Here is a 20,550-nt window from a genome sequence, read left to right on the forward strand (position 1 = left end):
AGCTTCAATTGAGCCACAGTTGAATGTTACAAGTGTCACAAACTTGGTCATTATAAGTATGAGTGTTCGTCTTGGGACAAAGAGGCAAATTTTGTTGAATTAGATTAGAAAGAAGAGCTCTTGTTGATGTCATATGTGGAAATGTACAAGGCAAAAGGAGAAGAAGTCTGGTTCTTAGACTCAGGATGCTCGAACCATATGTGTGGAGACAAATCACTATTCAGTGAGATGGATGACACCTTCAGGCATATGGTGAAACTTAGAAATAACACTAAAATGAATGTACTCAAAAGGGGAAGTATGAAGCTGAGAGCGAATGGAATAACTCATGTGGTTACTGAAGTGTTCTATATACCTGAACTCAAGAATAATCTCTTGAGTATAGGGCAATTACAAGAGCGGGGCTTGGCCATTTTAATTCACTCAGGTATGTGTAAGATATATCATCCTCTCAAAGGTCTGATTATTCAGATAGATATGACCGCAAATAGAATGTTCGTGTTATTTGCTCAAGCACAAAAGGAATCATGCTTCAATACCACCACACAAGACATCACTCATCTATGGCACTGTAGATGTGCTCATCTCAATCACAAGGGATTGAAGACGCTGCAATCAAAAGAAATGGTTATAGGTCTACCTGAGTTACCAGATTCAGCAGTAATGTGTACGGATTGCATGAAAGGCAAGTAGCATCGTACTTCAATTCCTAAGAAAAGCCAATGGAGAGCAACTCAAAAATTACAATTGGTTTATACGAATATTTGCGGCCCCATTTCTCCAGCTTCTAACAGTAAGAAGAGGTACATACTATGCTTTATAGATGATTTCTCTAGAAAAGCATGGATATATTTTTTGTTAGAAAAATTAGAAGCATTCCATTCCTTTAAGTGTTTCAAAATGCTGGTGGCAAAAGAAGTTGGTCTACCTATTCAGTGTCTACGTACAAACAGGGGAGGAGAGTTTAATTCTATGGAGTTTAATGAGTTTTGCAAGCAGAATGGGATCAAGAGACAACTGACCACGACTTACACTCCGCAGCAAAATAGAGTAGCTAAGCTTAAAAACAAGACTATGATGAACCTTGTAAGATCAATTCTATCAGAAAAGAAAGTTCCTAAAACTTTCTGGCCTAAGGCGATGAGATGGGTGGTGTATGTTTTGAATTGGTCACCTACACTAGCTATCAAAGAAATGACCTTAGATGAGGCTTGAAGTGGAGAGAATCTATCAGTGGAGCACTTCAGAGTGTTCGAATGTGTAGGGCATGTCCACATTCCAAATGCTAGAATGACCAAGCTCAAAGATAAAAGCATGACATGTGTGCTTCTTGGTGTTAGTAATGAGTCCAAAGCATACCGATTGTATGATCCCATTACTGAAAAAATTATTGTGAGTCGAGATGTGATTTTTGACAAAGAAAGTCAATGGAATTGGGATGTAAGCTATGAAAAAGAGCTGCTGATGGATCTAGAATGGGACAACGACAAAAATGGTACTCATGATGAGGAAGAATATGAAGAGAATAGAGAGGAAGAAGAGGCTGGAGTAGACAAAATTGAAGCTGAAGAAGAAGCCTCTTCAAGCACCACCAATAAAGAAAGCATGAATGCTAGGGAGGGAAGAGATAGACATCCTCCTTTGTGGATGAGAGATTATGTTTCAGGAGAAGGTCTTTCATCAGAAGAAGAAGTGAATATGGCGTTTATTGTGTCTTTAGATCCAGTGAGTTTTGAGGAAGCAGTGAAGAGCTCAAAGTGGCGATTAACCATGGACGAAGAAATTAAATCCATTGAGAAAAATCAAACTTGGAAATTAGTCGAGTTACTAGTTGGAGCAAAGAAAATAGAAGTAAAATGGGTTTACAAGACTAAACTAAATGAGCTCGGAGAAGTTGATAAATATAAAGCAAAGTTGGTGGTTAAAGGTTATTCCCAGTAACACGGAGTGGATTATACAGAGGTGTACGCATCTGTAGCCAGAATGGACACGGTGAGGATGGTCATAGCATTGGCTGCGAATAAAGGCTGGAAGCTCTACCAACTAGATGTCAAGTCTGCATTTTTACATGGAAAATTGAGTGAAGAAATTTATGTGGAGCAGCCAAAGGGGTATGAGAAGAAAGAGAGTGAGTAGAAGGTGTATAAGTTACATAAAGCTCTATACGATCTAAAACAAGCTCCAAGAGCTTGGTTTAGCCGAATTGAATCTTATTTCATCAAAGAGGGCTTTCAGAAAAGTCACGGTGAGCAGACCTTATTTATTAAAAGGAGTAATGAATATAAGATTCTCATTGTGAGTATTTATGTTGATGATCTCTTATTCACCGGTGATGATGAAAATATGATGTGTGAGTTTAAAAGCTCTATGAAAAAGGAATTTGATATGACCGACTTAGGAAAGATGAGATTCTTCCTTGGGATTGAGGTTCTACAAAAGTCAGATGGCATTTTTATATGCCAAAAGAAATATGCAGCTGAAGTGTTGAATTGGTTTGGCATGACAGAATGTAATTCAGTTTGCAATCCTATAATTCTAGGGTGCAAGATACATAAAGATGAAAAAGGAGTCAAGGTGGATGAAACTTTTTTCAAACAAATCGTGGGAAGCCTAATGTACCTTACAGCTACAAGACCTGATCTTATGTTCATTGTAAGTCTAATAAGTCGTTTTATGGCTAGTCCAACTGAGTTATATTTTCAGGCAGCAAAGAGAACACTAAGATATCTAAGAGGAACCATGAATTATGGAATACTATACAAGAAGGGAGAAGTTAGTAACTTGTTGGCTTTCACTGATAATGATTATGCTGGCGACGTGGAAGATCGAAAGAGCACCTCTGGTTATGTGTTTATGATGAATTGAGGTGCAGTGGCCTAGTCATTAAGAAAGCAGTCTATCGTTACATTATCAACAACAGAGGCCGAGTTTATGGCAGCAACAGGTTATGCATGTCAAGTTGTTTGGATGAGGAGAGTATTGAAAGAACTTGGTCATTTACAAGAAGGAAGCACCATGGTGATGTGTGACAATAGTTCTACCATTAAGCTGTCCAATAATCCAATCTTACATGGTCGGTCTAAACACATAGATGTACGATTTCATTTTCTTAGAGATCTTACTAAAGAAGGAATTGTTAAGTTCGTTTATTGTGGAACTCGAAATCAAATGGTAGACCTGATGATAAAGCCGCTAAAGTTAGAAGTTTTCCAAAAGTTTCGTGAAGAACTGGGAGTGTATACTGTTCTAGAGGTGAACTGATTGTCTGTCAAAAGCAATAAGTTCAAGGGAGGGATTGTTGGAGTGGTTACTTTAAGTGTAAGACTATTTCAAATGTTTGTTAAATAAAATCCTATTATTTAGGATTATTTTACTTTTTCCAGTTGTTGTTACCACAAAATATGGCATGTACTTTAGTGGGCTGTTTTTTCTCATTTCAGTTAGAGTTGTATGGCTATATAAGCTACAAGTTATTTTCAATAACATTGTCTGTGGGTTACACAATCAGTTTGCCTAAGTTTTGCTCATCATCTCTGTTGTTTGTTTAATCTTAACAAACACCACTCTTTCATCCCCAAATGATTTCACCACATGTTAGTCGAGTGAGGACATCAAGCCATGAGGATGTAGCATGCGAGGATGTCCCACTAATTTGCCTACCTTACTACAACATCCCCCTATGGCGATGTTGTTCCTCGTTGCTCCTTTGCCTCTCGCTATGTTTATGACTTTCAATTTGATGTTTGAGGTTTATCTTGGTTGGTTTTGAAAAATGCTTACTAGTTATGAGTTGATGGTACACAACCTCTTAGCAATCATTTAGGAGTAATTTGACTAGCGTATGACTACAAATGAGTCGATAATAACAATATTCAACAAAGATTGACAACTTACAACCATGATCCCTCTACTACGGAGGTAAAGAAAAGATGTCATTTATTATTATCGATACACACTCTTGGAATGACTCACAAAAACTTAGAGTTGTCTTGATAGTGGTATCCAATGATAATCTGTTGTCGAGTGATTGTCCACAAATATTTTATGATCGTATTTTGAAGAAGAGGCAATATCAAGTTAGCCCCTATATAAATACAATACAAAACCCCCATATTTTTATATATTTCAATAATCCCCTAAATTTAAAATATGTGTTTTAGCTTATTCGTGCCTACCTTGCTCACTCTACCCTGAACACTTCCCTCAGTTTTTTATAATTTTTCATGAATTATAAGTCAAAATTAAATCAATCTTTCACACTAATTTAGATTTCAAGTAAATAAACCATTTGTAAAACTAAAATTAACTACAAAACAACCAAAATTGACATGATTGACCACTTCTGCCACTCCAAACCTAAATCCTAATCAAGATTTTTGCATATTTTGAACAAAATTCAACCCTAAATCAAATAAACAATGTTAAAAATTCATTCTTATAACTTAAAACTGAAAAGCATGGGTTATAAGCAAAAAATAATGGGTAAGAGTGATCACTCCTATCATAGCTCCTACCCCAAATTATCAGTATAAAATTTCGGTTTTAATTCTTAAAAAAAAGAGATAATAAACAATGTAACAAAATGTTTACTTGGATTACAATTAATTTATTGTGGGATTATTTGATTTTTAACTGAATTATAGATGAAAAACTATTTGTACGACTAAAGTAAAACGAGTATTAATTTAGGATCTTAACTATATCTGAATAATTTATGAAGTCTTGGATAATATTGGTTAGATTCAATAAAACCAAGTTAACCTTAATTAATTTTCCATGCATACTTGGGTGGGAGAAAACATACAGTTGTATTAAGAATGGTAATCAAAGCTGCAACAAAAATAAACAACGTCTCCATTCCCTTCAATTCTCAAGCAAGGAACCCATTACTTAGAAGAGAAAAGTTGAAGCTGGGCAAAGCCAAGAAAAGTATTGATGATGGTTTGATAACACACGTGATTATTTTTGCAAGTTGGAGCGTCTTCATGTGTGAAAAGGCTGGACCACTGAACCCCATTCATCCCACTCTCTGTTTATCAATATCAGAAGAGGACGCTCCTCCTCTATCCAAAGTGCAACCCACTTTCTAAATTGTTTTCTTAAATCTAAACTTTAAAAAAATAGTATTGAACTGTATATAGTAATGCTTTTTTTAGTAACATTGTATATGGTAGACAGTTTGCAGAGAGTATTTTGTTCGCTTGGGTGTTGGTGCTAGGACTGGAACCTTTGACTGACCCTAAATTCTACAAATATCGAGATGGTCATAGCCAGGAGCTTTGACTGTACATGATGTTCAAATGCATACAATTGCAGAGTTGGTGGGGAAAATCATGGTTCCATCACCATGATTTTTTTAATATAATTGAATCTTCTGATGGGGTTGTCATTTTCTGCTTGTTTTGTTTCCCCTGAGAATTCGATCACCTATGTTTTCACCAATATCCTGCCAGAAATGTGCTTGAAGAATTGCTAGTTAGAAAGTAGAAACCCACCTATGCCTACTGGCTAATACCATCATTCTGCACTGCACCTCTTGAATTCTCAAACGCATCTGGGAATAAATCAATCATGACCTCAATTCACTATTCAGCTGCGGTGTCAGATTTGAAGATCACTCGGTTATGGAACATACCCAATTTAGGATTCCACTTCTGGTACATTAATGCATAATGGACTTTGGGAACCCATTCCAATAGAAAAACAAGCATGATCAAGTTCAAGGATTTTGGCTCTTGGCAGCGTTGTGGTTATGTGAAGTGGTATTCTGAAATCAATTATCGCATAATTTTATATTTTTTTAGATAATTAATCATAGAATTTTGCAAACGTGACACATAATTTATATGTATTAAGATATTTACTTTGTATAAGCGTAGCATTTCACAAAATAGTGGTATTTTATTTTGTGATTGGTGTGAAAACGCAATACAATAACAAAACTGACGGGATAATCTTTTTTGGCTCACAAGCTAGGAATGTAATTTAGACAAATTGGTTAAATGCGTTGTGTTAGAGTGACTCACATTTCCCACCCCAAGGTTTAGCTTCAAAACACTTTTCACCTCTAGTTCGTAAAATAAATTTTTTATCTAAAATAAATATAAATAACATTTTTCTATCTAAAATTAAACTTTTTAATGAAAAAACAATAATAAGGAGAAAAATTACTATTGTATCCCAACTATTTCATTTTCAAAATTATTATGTAACTCTAAATTAACAAAAATTAGAAATAACATTTTAAAAATCCAAAATATATAAGGAATGTCTTTTTTTTTTCACCCTTACCCATATAAATAGGGATGTTTTTGTTGTGTAATTATAAATTATAGGTGAACTGTAATTTTTAAAATTTAAGGGTCTTTACAAAATTTAGTGGGTTATTAGAAATTTGAAAATGGTTCAAAGGTCTTTTGAAAAATTTTAAAATATTAATTTTCCCCCTAATAGTTTCCAAAAGGCCAAATGACAATTTCCCACCCAAGGTTTAATGCAAACCTACTTTTCACTCGTTAATTATCAAAAATTCAAATACTCACCGTTTGTTAAATTTCAATGTTACTATTAAGGTTAAAATTGTCATTTAAAAATTTTATTTAAAGTCATAGTTTCGGATTACCCTAAAGTTTTAAAACGTTTATTTTTGTCCTCTAACTCATATTTTTCATGTTTAAAAATTGACTCCCCCCCCCCCCCCCCCCCCCAAGTCTAGGGTTTTAAACTTTCATCCTTTTTCTATTACAGTTACCCTCCAAATTTTTAGAAAATTTTAGTTGCACCCCAATTTTCCTTTCTCCTTCTCTCCAATGATGATTCGTCATCATTGATCGTCGATCTCTCCCTCTCACCTTGCTAATCACTCTCCCTTACCACTTCAGCTGTCTTCGTTGTAGATAAAGACTTGTCGCATGAGTTTTCATCAAACGAAGACTATTCGTCTTTGTCTCTAACAAAAACGGCCAGAGAGGGGAAGGAAAGTGGTCGAGAGGGAGAGGGAAGGGAGGAGGGAGAGAGCTAGAGGATGGTCGCAAGAGATTAGATCTAAAAACTGAGGGAGAGAGAATGGGTGAAACTAAATGTTTTAGAAAGTTGGGGCGGCGATTGTAATGAAAAAAAAAAGAAAGTTTACAGCCTAGACTTGAGAAAAAAAGTCAATTTTTAAACCCACAAAATATGAGGTTATTAGAAATATTAGGGTCTTTATGAAACTTCAGTGGTTATTAGAAATTTAAAAAAAGTTTGAGAGTCTTTTGAAAATTTTTAAAATATTAATTTCCTCCATATTAGTTTCCAAAATAGGAAATACACCTTAAAGAATTAAACAAAATACAATAAAATTATTTAAGAATTAAATTGTTATGTTTAAAATATTTAGGTATAATACAAAGTTGTTTTTTTTTTTTTTACACCATTAGTTTTTTTAACCATATTTGAGTTTAGATGAAAAAAAAAAAGTTAATTATGTCAATTAAAGGTGAAAAAAATTTTTAGGCCAAATTGTTTATATAACCCTTGGATCGTATGATCAAATCATTCAGCAATTGGACCATCAAAATCATACAATTTCACCCAATAGATTGTTGTAGCATTATTTTGTCGAGTGGCCGCCAAAACTGGCACAGTTAATCATGCTTTATAATTTATTTAAAAAGTACCAAAATGTGAAGGGAAAAAAATGGCAACCGATGGCAGGTAGCATCAGTGTTAGCGCAGCACTTAAGCATTACTTAGGCCAACTTACACAACTATGTGGGTGTATTTAGCGCAATCAGAACAAGTAACTGAATTGTTATTCTCTTGTCACTGATTGTGGAAAACTGCCACGTGGTAAAAACCCACTATCACAACCCTGCCAACGGCGCCTTTCGCCTTCCCCCTTATTCGCTGACGTCTGACACTGTTTTAATAATGAACGGAAGGGACAAGTCTTCCACACGGGCCACGCTGGCACTGCACGTTTCAAGAAGAGAAAGACAATTTTTTATTGGTCATAGGGCGAATAACTTTGAACTCCAATTCCCTAATTTTAAAAAATTTAAAATTTCATCTCTAAATCAAATTTTATTAAAATTTGTGTATTAAAATTAAAAATAAAATTATTATTTAACAAAAAAAATTTAAAAACTAAAATTTTATCATATTTCCTTTTCTTAGTTTTAAAATCTAATAATTTTTTTTACTCAAAATTTAAAAAATAGTAATTTTACCTCTAAAGTTTTGAAACATTGTTGGAGATAACAAAGTTTGTTGTCTCCAACTATGTTTGTCCTCTCTCTCGAGTTATCTTTTCCTGTAGATCAAACTCATACTTCTAATTAAAGTGATTATTTTAGACGTAAATGAAATTGTCTTAATTGGACTGTCTTTGTCTCAGACAAATATAAAATTGTTTTTATCTGAAACGAAGACACTTTTATAAAGACAATTTCATCTTCGTCAAAAGAAATCACTGTTGTCAATGGGTGAGAAAAAGTCAACAAAAGGAGAAGAACTTCGTCTTCTCTCACGACGATTTCAAAACCTTAGGGAAAATTACTACTTTTCAAATTTTGAGTGAGAGAAATTGTTAGATTTTCAAACTGAAGAATGAAAATATAATAAAACTTTAGTTTTTCAATTTTTTTATTAAATAACAATTTTATCTTTAATATTATCTAAGTTTTTTGATAGAATTTTATTCATAAGTGAGAGTTTAGATTTTTAAAAATTGAAAAATATGAGTTTAAGTTTACGCTTAACATTTGGTGGAAACAAGTCTTTCGCCCATTTTTATTTCATTATTTATTAAAACAGTTTTATATCAGAGAGTTAAATAAAATCATCAAAATTAAGAAATTCATATAAAATTGACCAACTTTTCCTTTAATTTCATGTATATAACCAAAGCCAAAATTTAATATCAAAATACCTTAACTTTTTTTATATAAACCCTAATGTGTTAACTCTACTAACTTTAGAAACCTTTATTTTCTAACTCTCACAAAAATTTCAACATCATGATCTCGAATTCAAAAGAGAAGCTTCCTTATATCCAAATATTTATATGAATATTAATTCAAAATTTTATTTATGTGATGATAGTATATTATTTTATCCCAAATGATGCTTATTTTACTGCTTTGAATTCAGCAAGCAGTGCCTCCAGATGCTAATTGTTACTGGTCATTGCTTAGTTTGTAGTTTTGAGCAAGTAGACGAGGAGGATTATGTCTTGCATCTGTTGGTTCTGTCTTGTGTGTTTGGCCTTTCTCAGTTAAAGCGGGAGTGTGAACATCAACTAGACCAAGGTTCACTCACCACAGAGAATTTGGTTGACATATTTCAGCTAGCATTACTGTATGATGCCCGAAGACTTGGCCTCATTTGTCGGTGTATGATCCTCAGCAATTTTGTGGCCGTTTCTGGAACTGAAGGATGGAAATTAAGTCAATGATTGATGAATAATGTTAAGACATAGTTGTTATTTTCCTTTCTCATCGATATATGAAGTCCCTTTCTTCCTCTACTTTCCGAGTCAAAAGGAAAGGATTAGAAAGTTGTAAGCTAGGAAGATCTAATTGCAACTGTATGAGGCGACACAGGCTCTTATTCATATATGTAGAGATGGTTGCCCATATGATAAAAATTTAAACAAGGATCAGGCGCCTTGTAATTACGTAGCCTTAAAGGGACTGGTGTGGAAAAGATTCTGAGGACAAAGACCATTGGAGGAGCTCTTTCTTTTTCAATGGCACTTACTAGATGTTGTGTTATTCTGCTGTAAATAGTGCAAATATTGTAAATTCATTGCAGTTTCCCCGTTTGTAGTAGTGTTTGTTCCGAAAGTACTAAATTTTGTCCAAATTTATTAATTTATATCAATGAAGAGAAGAGAATCACTTCCTTCCCTTTTACCTTATTTGCAATCCTTTCAAAGTTTGAAGAAGTGTTACAGTCAATGTGAAATTTGCTAAAATTTGAACCACAGAGACGTTTGGAGTTTCTATTCTCCTCAACTTACATCAAGATTTGATTGAATTGGTTGTCTTGTTTTTGAATTAACTCTAGTACCCATTTGAAGATACTAAAATATGAGTCTCTATTTGGTATTTTTGCCCCCTGATGGCATCATAACATGGAAGCTTTAAGTTCTCTATAAAACGGCCCTGTGAAGGCAAGTTGTGAGAAGGCCAAACGACTATTTCCCACCCAAGGTATGCTACAATGTCAAGTTTCCACCCTTTAACTATGGAAACACCAAATACCCACTTATGACCGGTTAAATTTAATAAAACCATAACGGTGGTAAATTTAATCTTATTTTCCCCTTTAAAAGTTTAAAAGCTAACATTTTTTCCTTAAGCTAAGTTTGAAAAGATCGCATTTCCCCCCTAGGGTTATTTCCAAACCCTTTCACTTTCTCCGGCGCCATCGTCGACCATCTTTCCCTCTCGACGGTTTCTCTTCCACCGACGACCCCCCTCAACTCCACCCCAACTCATCCGTCGTAGAGAGATCGTCTTGCCAAATGAAGACGATCGTCTTCCTAGACGATGACGACTGGGAAGACGAAGAACTCCCTGACAAAGTTCTTCATCTTCTACGACGTCTCCAACGCCAATCGAACGTCCAAATGGGAGGAAAGAGATCGTCGGAAGGAGAGGATGCTTCGGGAGGGAGAGGTCGTCAGCAATGGAGCCGGAGATGTCGTCGGAGATTTCAAAACGAAATCCTATGGTGAAACTGCGATTTTTTAAAACTTAGGTTGGGGAAAAATTTTAGTTTTTAAAGTTTAGGGGGGCAAAAGTAGATTCTATTTTAGTTTATTTTTAATATTATAGAGAAAATGATGATTTTACCTTTACCACAGTTAGAGTTTTGTTAAATTTAACAGGTCATAGGTGGGTATTTAGTGTTTTCATAGTTAAAGGGTAGAAACTTGACATTGCAGCATACCTTGGGTGGGAAATAGTCGTTTGGCCTTGTGAGAAGTATAAGCGACTGAGAATTTTGTAAGGACGTTTAATATTATTTATGTCTACATTTTGTTGACAATGTTAAAAGTAGTATTCATCCACATGTAGGGCTGGATTTCGAGCCGAGCTCAAGCTCGGTTCGATTCACATATAACTGAGCTCGAGTTTGAGCTTGAACTCAGTTCAAATTCGATTTGATTCTTTTTTCGTTATTAAAACAACGTCGTTTTAATACATATTGATCAAAACGATGTCATTTTGTATCAAAATTTTTAATTAAAAAATCTGGCAAGTAGCTCGACCGAGCTTGGCTAGGGCTGACTTGTTTCAGACTGGTTTGAGTCGAGCTCGAACTCGAACAGGCTCGGTTTGAATCTAGCCCTATCTGCATGTATATGTTTTCTAAATTGATACAATTGTTGCTTTTTAGCCGAGCAATCAATCACATATCATAGTTAACTATAATTTAATATTAATATTATGTGTACTTTTTTTAAGTATATAAATGAGTATATATTTATATGTCATCATATAATTGTATATTATTTTATCTTTATTTTAAAATCACTTAATCATATAATAACATATATAAATGTATATCTATTTATGTACTCAAAATGAATACACATAGTTTATAGTTTTAATGATAATTTAAAGATAGAACAATAATTTCCTTCTCGCTTTTGACCTGAATGACACTTCAAATACAACACTTTTTCATAGGTTGTATTAGTAAATATAGTTAAATTTTAGGACTAAAATATGGAAATGATGAAAATATCTTAAACATGCTAAATTTAATTATTTTTATATTATTATAATAACATTTAAAAGATGAAACTGGTTTTCTATAATTTATTTCACAAAATCATTGTTTTTCACTACCAACACTACCACCATCTCTCCTTGCCACCAATGATCTAAGTATGGCAGCTTGCCCTCTCAACAATTGGATTTCACTGCCTTTCCCTTCTACCACCATTCAACTACATTGTCTTTCTGCTTCATGCCATTCACCATTGCCCTCATTGGTTTCGTCGCAAAATCTTAAACCCCCACCTATCAGTTTTCCGACAACCCTAACCTCAAATAAACTCTTACAAGTGAACCACTAATTTATCAATCAAATATTACAATCCAACAAGATAATTAATACAAATTCATCTATTCATAAAATCATTTAAACAAGCAATCAAGTCCATAACAATTAATCTTCGACTCTTATCTCTCAAAAGTCTCGCAATCAATCTCTCTCAAATAAGTCAATTGATAATGTCTTATTACTCTCAATAAATAATACATTTTCTTACTCATTGTCTTTTGATTTTGAAGTCAATTTTCCTTAATCATGGCTTGGTAACATTTAGTACTTATTAAAAATTTTGGTCATTGTTTATCTGTTTTTGTGTCAAGTATCAAATAATCTCAGTCGAAAATGAGAATAGAGACTAAAATTTAAAATAGTGACCTTACTAAGATTGATTTTGACAAATAATTGAATAACACCAATATCTAGTTAGATAACAAATCTACAAATCTCCTATTCTAAAGCTATGTTTCTATACTAGAGATCTTCTATGTCCAACCCACCTTAGATTAGCCTTTCAACTCCTTTATATGTTTTTAAGGATGGTCATCAACTACTTGGCCTAGCAAGTGTTACCACCTAGGAGAAAGCTTTTACTCGAGGGGGAAAAGAAAGCCTCTACCCCTCTATTCTTCTATGTTTTTAATTCCTTTTCATGAAGCTACATTCCAAGAGAGGAAAGCGTGAAAGAATGAATGAGACATTGAAAGTGAGAATTGGTGGGTGAGATGAAGATTGAAGAAGAGGAAAGATTTATGGCGGGTTATGGAGCATGGTAGAGTGTGAAGTAGAATAAAGAAAGAAGAATAAAAACGTTTTTTAATTCTAATTTTTCACAATTATGATTGATTTAAAATTAGAAAAAGATAATGACTTAAATACCCTTTTTATAATAAAAGATGAACAATGATCCTTTTTGTTAATTTCAAAGGTAAATAAATGCCCATTCAATTGTGAGAAATACTCGTTTCCCTAATTTAAAGCCCTTATTTCTTTTGAAGCAAAATGTATTCCAAAAACTTTATCCCATAGTTTGATAAAATGACAAATTCCCACCATTTATTTTGAAACTGTCATTTTCTATTTGTATGTAAATTTGTTAAAATATATAAAATTATTAAAAAGATTTAAAAATAAAAGCCCTTAAACTAAATTACACTCCAAAAATTTTATTAAGTAATTTATTGTATTCTTAATTTATATTAATTTAAATTTTAAATAATAAAAATTTCACTAATGTAAATATAAATAGGAATGTTAACAACATATGATCATTAATTTGAAGATAAACTATAAATTTAATTAATGAAATTTTTTAGGAGTTTTAAAAATTTTAAAAAAAAAATTCAAAGGTTTTTTGAATTTTATAAAATTTCTTATATCTCTCGATGGTTTCAAAAATGATATTTATATCTTAAAAAAACTAAATAAAATATAACAAATTAAAAGTATAAATATCATTTTCAAATTTATTAGGGATATAAATATTTTCAAATTATATAGGATTAATATGTAATTTTCAAAATAAAATAGAAGAAAATATTCATTTGCACACTCTTTTACTATTACAACAACCAATTGACTTTAATTGATGATCAAGAAAATGGTTTTTCCAAACTTGAAGCCTGGGAATCATTTAATCAACCTTGGGTGGGACATGGCGTTTTGGCCTTTTGATTTCCCATTTATGAGTTTCATTTTGGTTTGTTTATAAGTCCAAACAGGCATTGAACAAAGGCCGAATAAAAAAACTACCAGTTGTGTTATATGCGTAATTTTTGTATATAAATAATTTATTATTATATAATTAGATAATTAAAAATTAAAATAAAATAACACTCATTTACATAATAATATCTTATTATTTATATATAAAATTACGCACGTAATTTTATTGAAAAAAGATTCACTCATTGGCCTTTCATAACACATAATATGCTTTGGGTAGGGCTAACTTCATCTATTCCGGTGCTTGACACAAACAGAAACTTCATATGCGCTAGAGTTCTCATCCTTTCATTTGGAAATATTAAAAACACTCAATTTTTTCCTTGAACAGAGAAATAAAACGCCGTAGGCTTTTGGCAGAGCAGTGATGTAGCTGAAACGGCCAAGCTATCTTTCTCAGGTTACCGAATTTGATCCTTTTCATTATTATCTGTTTGGTGTTTGTTTCATACATTCTTTATCTTTATGAACCATATAGCTTTTTCATCCTTAACTGATTGGTATCTGTTGCATTCTTTATTTGTTTCTATCAATCATGTGACAATTTTCCTTTTAGAAAGGGTGATAGAAGTTTATAACCATTTCAATTCTCAGAAGCATTTCAGCAGTCATTTGGTGCTCGTCACCTTTTGTTGTCTGTCTTCATCTTTCGATATTGAGAGACTTGAAGAGCATGTCTACAAACACTAAATTCAAGTTAATTCCAATGCTGTCTCATCTCTTTTGTTGGTTTGCTCATGCTCATCACATTCGTTATACACCCACCGGAAAAAAAATTATCCAAACACTAACAAATGCTAAAAGACTGATATTATTGTTGATAACCATCAAATAAATGTGGATACAGCTCAATAGGTAGCATCGAAACGTTCTTCATCGAACTGTGTTAGAATCTGATCTAAATCTAGAAACCTACATTCAATGTAGGATATGTATTGGTGTGGACAAAAAGATTGTTTTTGGTTCCTTTCCTTTAAAAAAGCTACACCCGACACCTTCTTCAACTGGATATGCTTAAAGTGGTCGTCTGTAAATGATAAATCCCTCTATAGCCTTATGATTGGTATAATTCTCCCAACAATTTTGTTCTCATTGTTACTGTATATAGCCTGTCCAAATCAGGCATTCGTGATTCTTCATACAAAATGTACCTCTCCTTTGCGAAGGAAGCTGTACCTTTTCAACTAACTACATCTGTGCTTGTGTTGGGATGTTCTTGCTAATGAGAGACACCTTACAAAGTACTTCACTACTCCATCTCCTAGTCCTTGACATGCTTGTTATGACAAATTTGATATACCAAACTGCTGGTACTATTGAAAATGATGTGGATTTTTTCAGCTAAATTCGTCATTTTTACATAAATTTCACGGAGATAAGCTTTCCTCATCTGAACTGCTATATTGTCTCACATTATACCGGTTGAGCACTGGTAGCGAAGCAGTCGAAGATATTCGAAAGGATCTAGCTGAACCCACCATTGTTCTTTCCTGCATTATCCCTACTTCCTTGCAAACATGATCCAGTATAGAAAGGAAATCTCTTACAATCATGAATATTCTGAAAGGGTGTGCTCCTCCTTTGCTGTGTCCCCATGAAAATACTCAGTAACCTCCTTAACATGTAATAAAGTCTTTCTTTCATCTGCTTTGATCCTAGAAATTTCATCTTCTGCCTCTTTCAGAAAAATCTTTGTTGAGTTGAAAAAATTCCCCTGCATATCTAAGCTCTCATATTGCAAAACCAATCGGACCTTTTCAAGCCCCATTTCAAGCTTTTTGACGTAACCACTTAATACATCTGAGTCCATCCCAGCAGCCTTTTTGACATTGCCCAAGTCTCTACTCAGCCCAGCCACAACCTGCAAACCTTGCTTCTTGAAATCATCCTCTCTTGTACTGGAGTTTTTGCTTTCAGCATTCTCATTTGTAGAATTGGTACCAGCACCTTCTGATCTGATAATTTCCTGAACAACAAAGTGAAGCAATGTTGTCTTCCCATCGGTTCCCTTTATATCTACAAGTTTTAAGAGAGTATCGAGTTTAAAAGCTTTGGCGTCTCCACGATTGGTACCAACATTCATTCGGTTTCCTGTCCTGAGAACAGCCTCAAGGAGTTTGAGAAATAACCTGCTGTTCTTCAATTCTTCACTCGCTGCCTGACATTTGCAAAGATATAAATATGAAGTTTCTAGGAGTCAATACTGGCAAGTACAATAAATCAAACCAACAAATTGAACCCTTAATAGTACATTTCAATCTGAAATACCTCGAGGGTTTGATATGACTTTCTAAGATATTTTACTTCGGTATCAAAGTTGGCTCTGTATAGCATTGCCTCAACTCTTTTAAAAGCAAATGGGATGTCAAGCACTGTCTTCAAAAATCGTTCTGCAGTTCCTAGTTTTGAGATGTCACCACTATACTCTCGAAGTTTTATTTCTTCCTCCTTGGTTGGAGCCATCTTTACCAGTGTTTCCAAGAGCTCTGTGCCTAAGCTTTCAGGGTTTCCTAGTTCAACAAAAAACAGTGGTATGATATGACAAACTAAATGACAAAAGATCAAAATTAGACAGTCATGAGAAGTCAAGGATCACTATAATCATTTTAAAGAAACCATCTTTCATTCCATAGTTCACTGAAATTTGAAAAGCCCAACACTGTACAATAGAAATAATAAAAAAAATATATGGGGATGTTAATTGAAAAATCCCAACCTATCTTTAAGCAAACCTCTCTATCTCTTCCATTTTTATAGAATTTAAACCCAAAGAACACTGTAAAGATCAAATAAAAGACAAAGGATGCATTATTTGAACCTTCCATTCATCTGCATGCACTTATTATAAAAAATAATTGAAACACTCAGTAAAACAGGCGTCTATAACAATATCTATCACAACTTTTTTTGGGCTGTGAATTTCATTGATTATAATTTGTCAAAACAATACTTCAGAATGCTTGACTGATACAATTAGGCACTAGAAATGAGTAATTTGGGAACTGAAATTATAGAGAGAGGGAATTCTTTATTTGTCACTAGCATGATATGCAAACAAAACAAAGCAGGGAGCAAATGGTTAATTTCTCTTCCATGCATCTCATTACAGTGTAAAGCCCATTCTTATCAAGTAAAAGATGCAAAAATTCAAATGAAAATAACTTAATCTTGAACCATGAATGGTTCGATAATGACAAATGTATTTCTCTCAAACAACGGATGGTAATGTAATTGTGTCATGTGAAACTATTTTAACTGGCATATGACTCCCTCAATCAAATCTGCTAGATACCCAATTAGCTTAAACTTTTAGCTTTGTCTCATTCTAATGTTTTACTAGTTTTGTAGTAATTTTCTTATATCTTCTGTTGGTTAGCCATGATTAATTCAGAAAAAATCGCAAATGTTTTGGCCTGGTTTGCCTACTAGCATGTGAGCACAGAGTTTTAAAACAAGAATCTTGGTATGTCAACCATTAATTTAAGTTCATTGAGTGGTGTCAATTAGTAACAAGGTGTTAGCATGTCTATGTTACCTTTTCTTAAAAAAAAAATTAGAAGTTAAAACTCCAAATATTGGTGATTTTCATGCCACTTTTCCAAGGGGTGGCCCAGGCAGACTGATTATGAGCTTCTGTAGAACTGTTTGGGTCATGCCAGGCTAAAGGGCATTTGAGATTAAGCATTATTTGTTGGAATACAAGTTATGAAAAATAATTTAGGTGCATGAATGGATTAAAATTTGAACTGCAGAAAAAAATAGGGAGTGAAGCAGATTTACATGTGCCAAAAAGTAGAAAGAAACACTAATGACCTGGTCATGCTTTCTTTAAGCTGAAAGAAGAATCACTATTGTTTTATCGGTAGAATGATTCAAGACTTGAGTATCAGTTAACCTTTTCTCGTTTAGGGAGGTAGATGACTCACTGGAAAAAAATTTCAATAGAGACCAAAAATGAAAGACCTTTCAGTTTTGCTGCAAAAATTTGACACTTCATAATCTCGAGTGTCAGGGAAAGGAAGTAGTCAGTTGAAAATCTTCAATGTGCTTGAGGTTTGTTGTAAATGAAAGTAGTGAAATGTTAGTAATATGGCATCAAACATTTTCAAGTTGATTTTATTAGTGCTTTGTAAGTTTCTATTGAATGTGTTTGACCCTCTGACTTTTCTTTTCGTGATTTAAGGACCTTTTAGTGCTTTAAAATCTTCAGAATCAATTCTTTTCTTATTCTTTGTTTTTCTCCATCAAAAGCAGCAAAAATAATGCAAGTATCATAATTTTTCTGCCCAATTATGATTATCAATTATAATGATAAGAACTTCTGCATTATGTTGATCAACTTTTGTTTCTGTTAGAATACTTTGTTCATCCTTTTTCTAGGACACTAGAGCTATAGATTCCATGTTTCTATCTTGTACACCAGAATATGTGGCAGTAGAGTCCTTTGAGCAATTTAAGTTTTATCATGCAGTAGCAATGTAGTTATTATATTGTTTTGGACTGTAGCAGTCTATCAAAAGTCAAGGAAAGCTTCTGGAAAGTGAATTTTGTATGACATGTTTGGCTGTTAATTTAGATTGAATCACTATGACACCACCTATAGTATGCAAAACCTGGAACATAACTGATTATAATATTATGAAAACAAGAACATTACTTACCATCTAGAAGAGCTTCAGAGACCTCATCCCGCGTAACATTCAGTGCCCTCAACAGAATAGCTATATTCTGAGATTTCTTCGGGTCTAATACCCTGTTCTCCAGTTCAACAGGAGGCAAAACTGATTTTCTTGTGGCTTCTTTTGGAACTGGATCCACTGAATTACAGCCAAAAAGAGTTTCCATCATGCCCTCATTCAACCTACAGACAAATGAAATAGCCCAAGATCAGAAATTGTACATTAACATTACCTCAAAATACAAAACAGAGTACAGATTCACTCACTGAAACGAGCTTGATTTGAGTCGGTCCCACACTGTTGCTCGATCCGATGTTGCACGAACTTTTTCCCAATGCAGAGCCTTCAACTTTGGTTTTGCTCCGTCTGTGCTATCATCATCAGTCCTTTCAGCAGTATTCACACTTCTATTAACCTCTTCCACAGGAGTTTTACTCATTCCACTACCACTAACACTACTGGATTTAGGACTTGGAGTCCAAGATTGCTGTTTTGGCAATACTGGGATCGGTGTCAATGTAAAAGTTCTGTCCAAAGAACCCATGTTTCTTGACGCTATCACTGAGGGCAGTGGTGGGGGTGGTGGTGGAACTGGAATTTTAGTTGTTTGTGAGGATGAATTGCTGTTTAATGATCTAAGAAGCTCCATATTTGGTGGCGGTGGTGGGGATGAAAATTTTGGCCTTTTGGATGAATATGGAACTGTTGTGGGCTGAAGAGGCAATGTTTCTGGCATATGTGATAATCTTGGTGGTGGAGGCGGTGGAGGGGGAGGCGGTTGCTGCTTTATTGATGGGATAATAACCTGCTTCAGTTCTTGAGAAGCAACTGCAATCCTTGATTTAGGAGAAGTTCTTTTTGAATGAGGAATAGAAGTATTGTTTTTAGCAGGAAGAGGATTAGATGAATTGACAACTGGTGTATAATAATCTTCATTGCTGATTAAAGAGCCCTGTGGGGTATAAAAGGCTGTGCCATGACTCTCTTCATCGGATGACGACGACATGACAGTTGGTGAATTCTCATTCTGAGAAGGCGGCTTGGTTAGTTGTGGAAGTGGTTGCAATTCAGGGCTTGGCCTATACCGATCTGATCTCGTGATCGAATTCAGTTTATGATAAGGTGATCCATTTGCAGCTTCACTAACTGATGTCCTACTAGGCTCAACTGTTCCTATATACAAAAAGCTTGATGAGGGCACTCTTGCATCCTCTTGGAACCTCTGGGCACTGGGGCCGACGAGTTTTTGAGACTCACCAGGAGGTTTAGACCTGTGGCGATAAAGAAAAAATGCAAGGGCTGATAACATTCCCAATGTGACGATACTGACTGAAATTGCAATGGCCACTTTTTTAGCTGGCTTTGTCGGTTGTGTTGCGGCTGGGATTGGTCTACTTCCGCTTGTTGATGAGGAAGCTGTTGCCGGTGGTGGTTGGTTCTGATCTTGACTTTGCCCAGCTGGCACCTCAGGGAAGAATGGCTGGTCTGGGTTTGGAAAACCATCTGGTGGCGGTGGTGGTGTTTGGGCTGGTGGTGGAGGTGACTCAGCTCCAGGTGGTGGTGCTGAACCTGCTGGAAACAATGGCTGATGAAGGATTCTTCTCTGAATTGAACTACTAACAATGGCATTTGTTGTTATAGTTTGTGAAAGGCAAGAAATGGACAATGATAGGAACAAAAAGAGGCTCAAATGATGAGGTTTCATGGTGAATTTTTCTGGGTTAATGTTATCTTCTTCTTTTGTTTCAATAAATTCATGTCTCTTTGGCGTTTATTTCTTATTTTTCTTGGCTTTGCAATTTGAGAAATCTTGTTTGAGAAAGGAAGGAAATGAAATAAGAGAGAGAAGGTGCGAGTGTGCGAAGGGAAGCTTCTGTTTTTTTTAGCAAGATCTGGCATGAAGTCAGCAGTATTCGCATTTTTTTTATTTTTTATTTGTTTATTTTTCATTTTTATTTCTACTGTAAACGGTCTCGTGCAGTTGTTGGTGAGGGAATAACACGCAGGCACAGAATAAGTTGGTGGTTCTTTTTTAGTTAATTGCCCACCCAAGGTTTGTGAAACTCAATTATCACCCTAATATGTTTCAAAAAGTCAA

At 34.4% G+C, this 20,550-nt stretch overlaps 1 protein-coding gene across 1 annotated transcript; it reads right to left on the bottom strand.

Moving 5' to 3' along the window:
* Positions 1-14,568: 14,568 nt before the first annotated feature.
* On the bottom strand, positions 14,569-20,339 carry LOC123222577 (formin-like protein 6). Its single transcript, XM_044645426.1, is given in 5 exon segments — positions 14,569-15,337; positions 15,340-15,931; positions 16,042-16,283; positions 18,435-18,634; positions 18,719-20,339. Coding segments are annotated over 5 exon segments (2,670 nt in total). The 5' UTR covers positions 20,158-20,339; the 3' UTR covers positions 14,569-15,140.
* Positions 20,340-20,550: the final 211 nt, after the last annotated feature.

Source organism: Mangifera indica, chromosome 1, assembly GCF_011075055.1.
Source record: "Mangifera indica cultivar Alphonso chromosome 1, CATAS_Mindica_2.1, whole genome shotgun sequence".
NCBI lineage: Eukaryota > Viridiplantae > Streptophyta > Magnoliopsida > Sapindales > Anacardiaceae > Mangifera > Mangifera indica.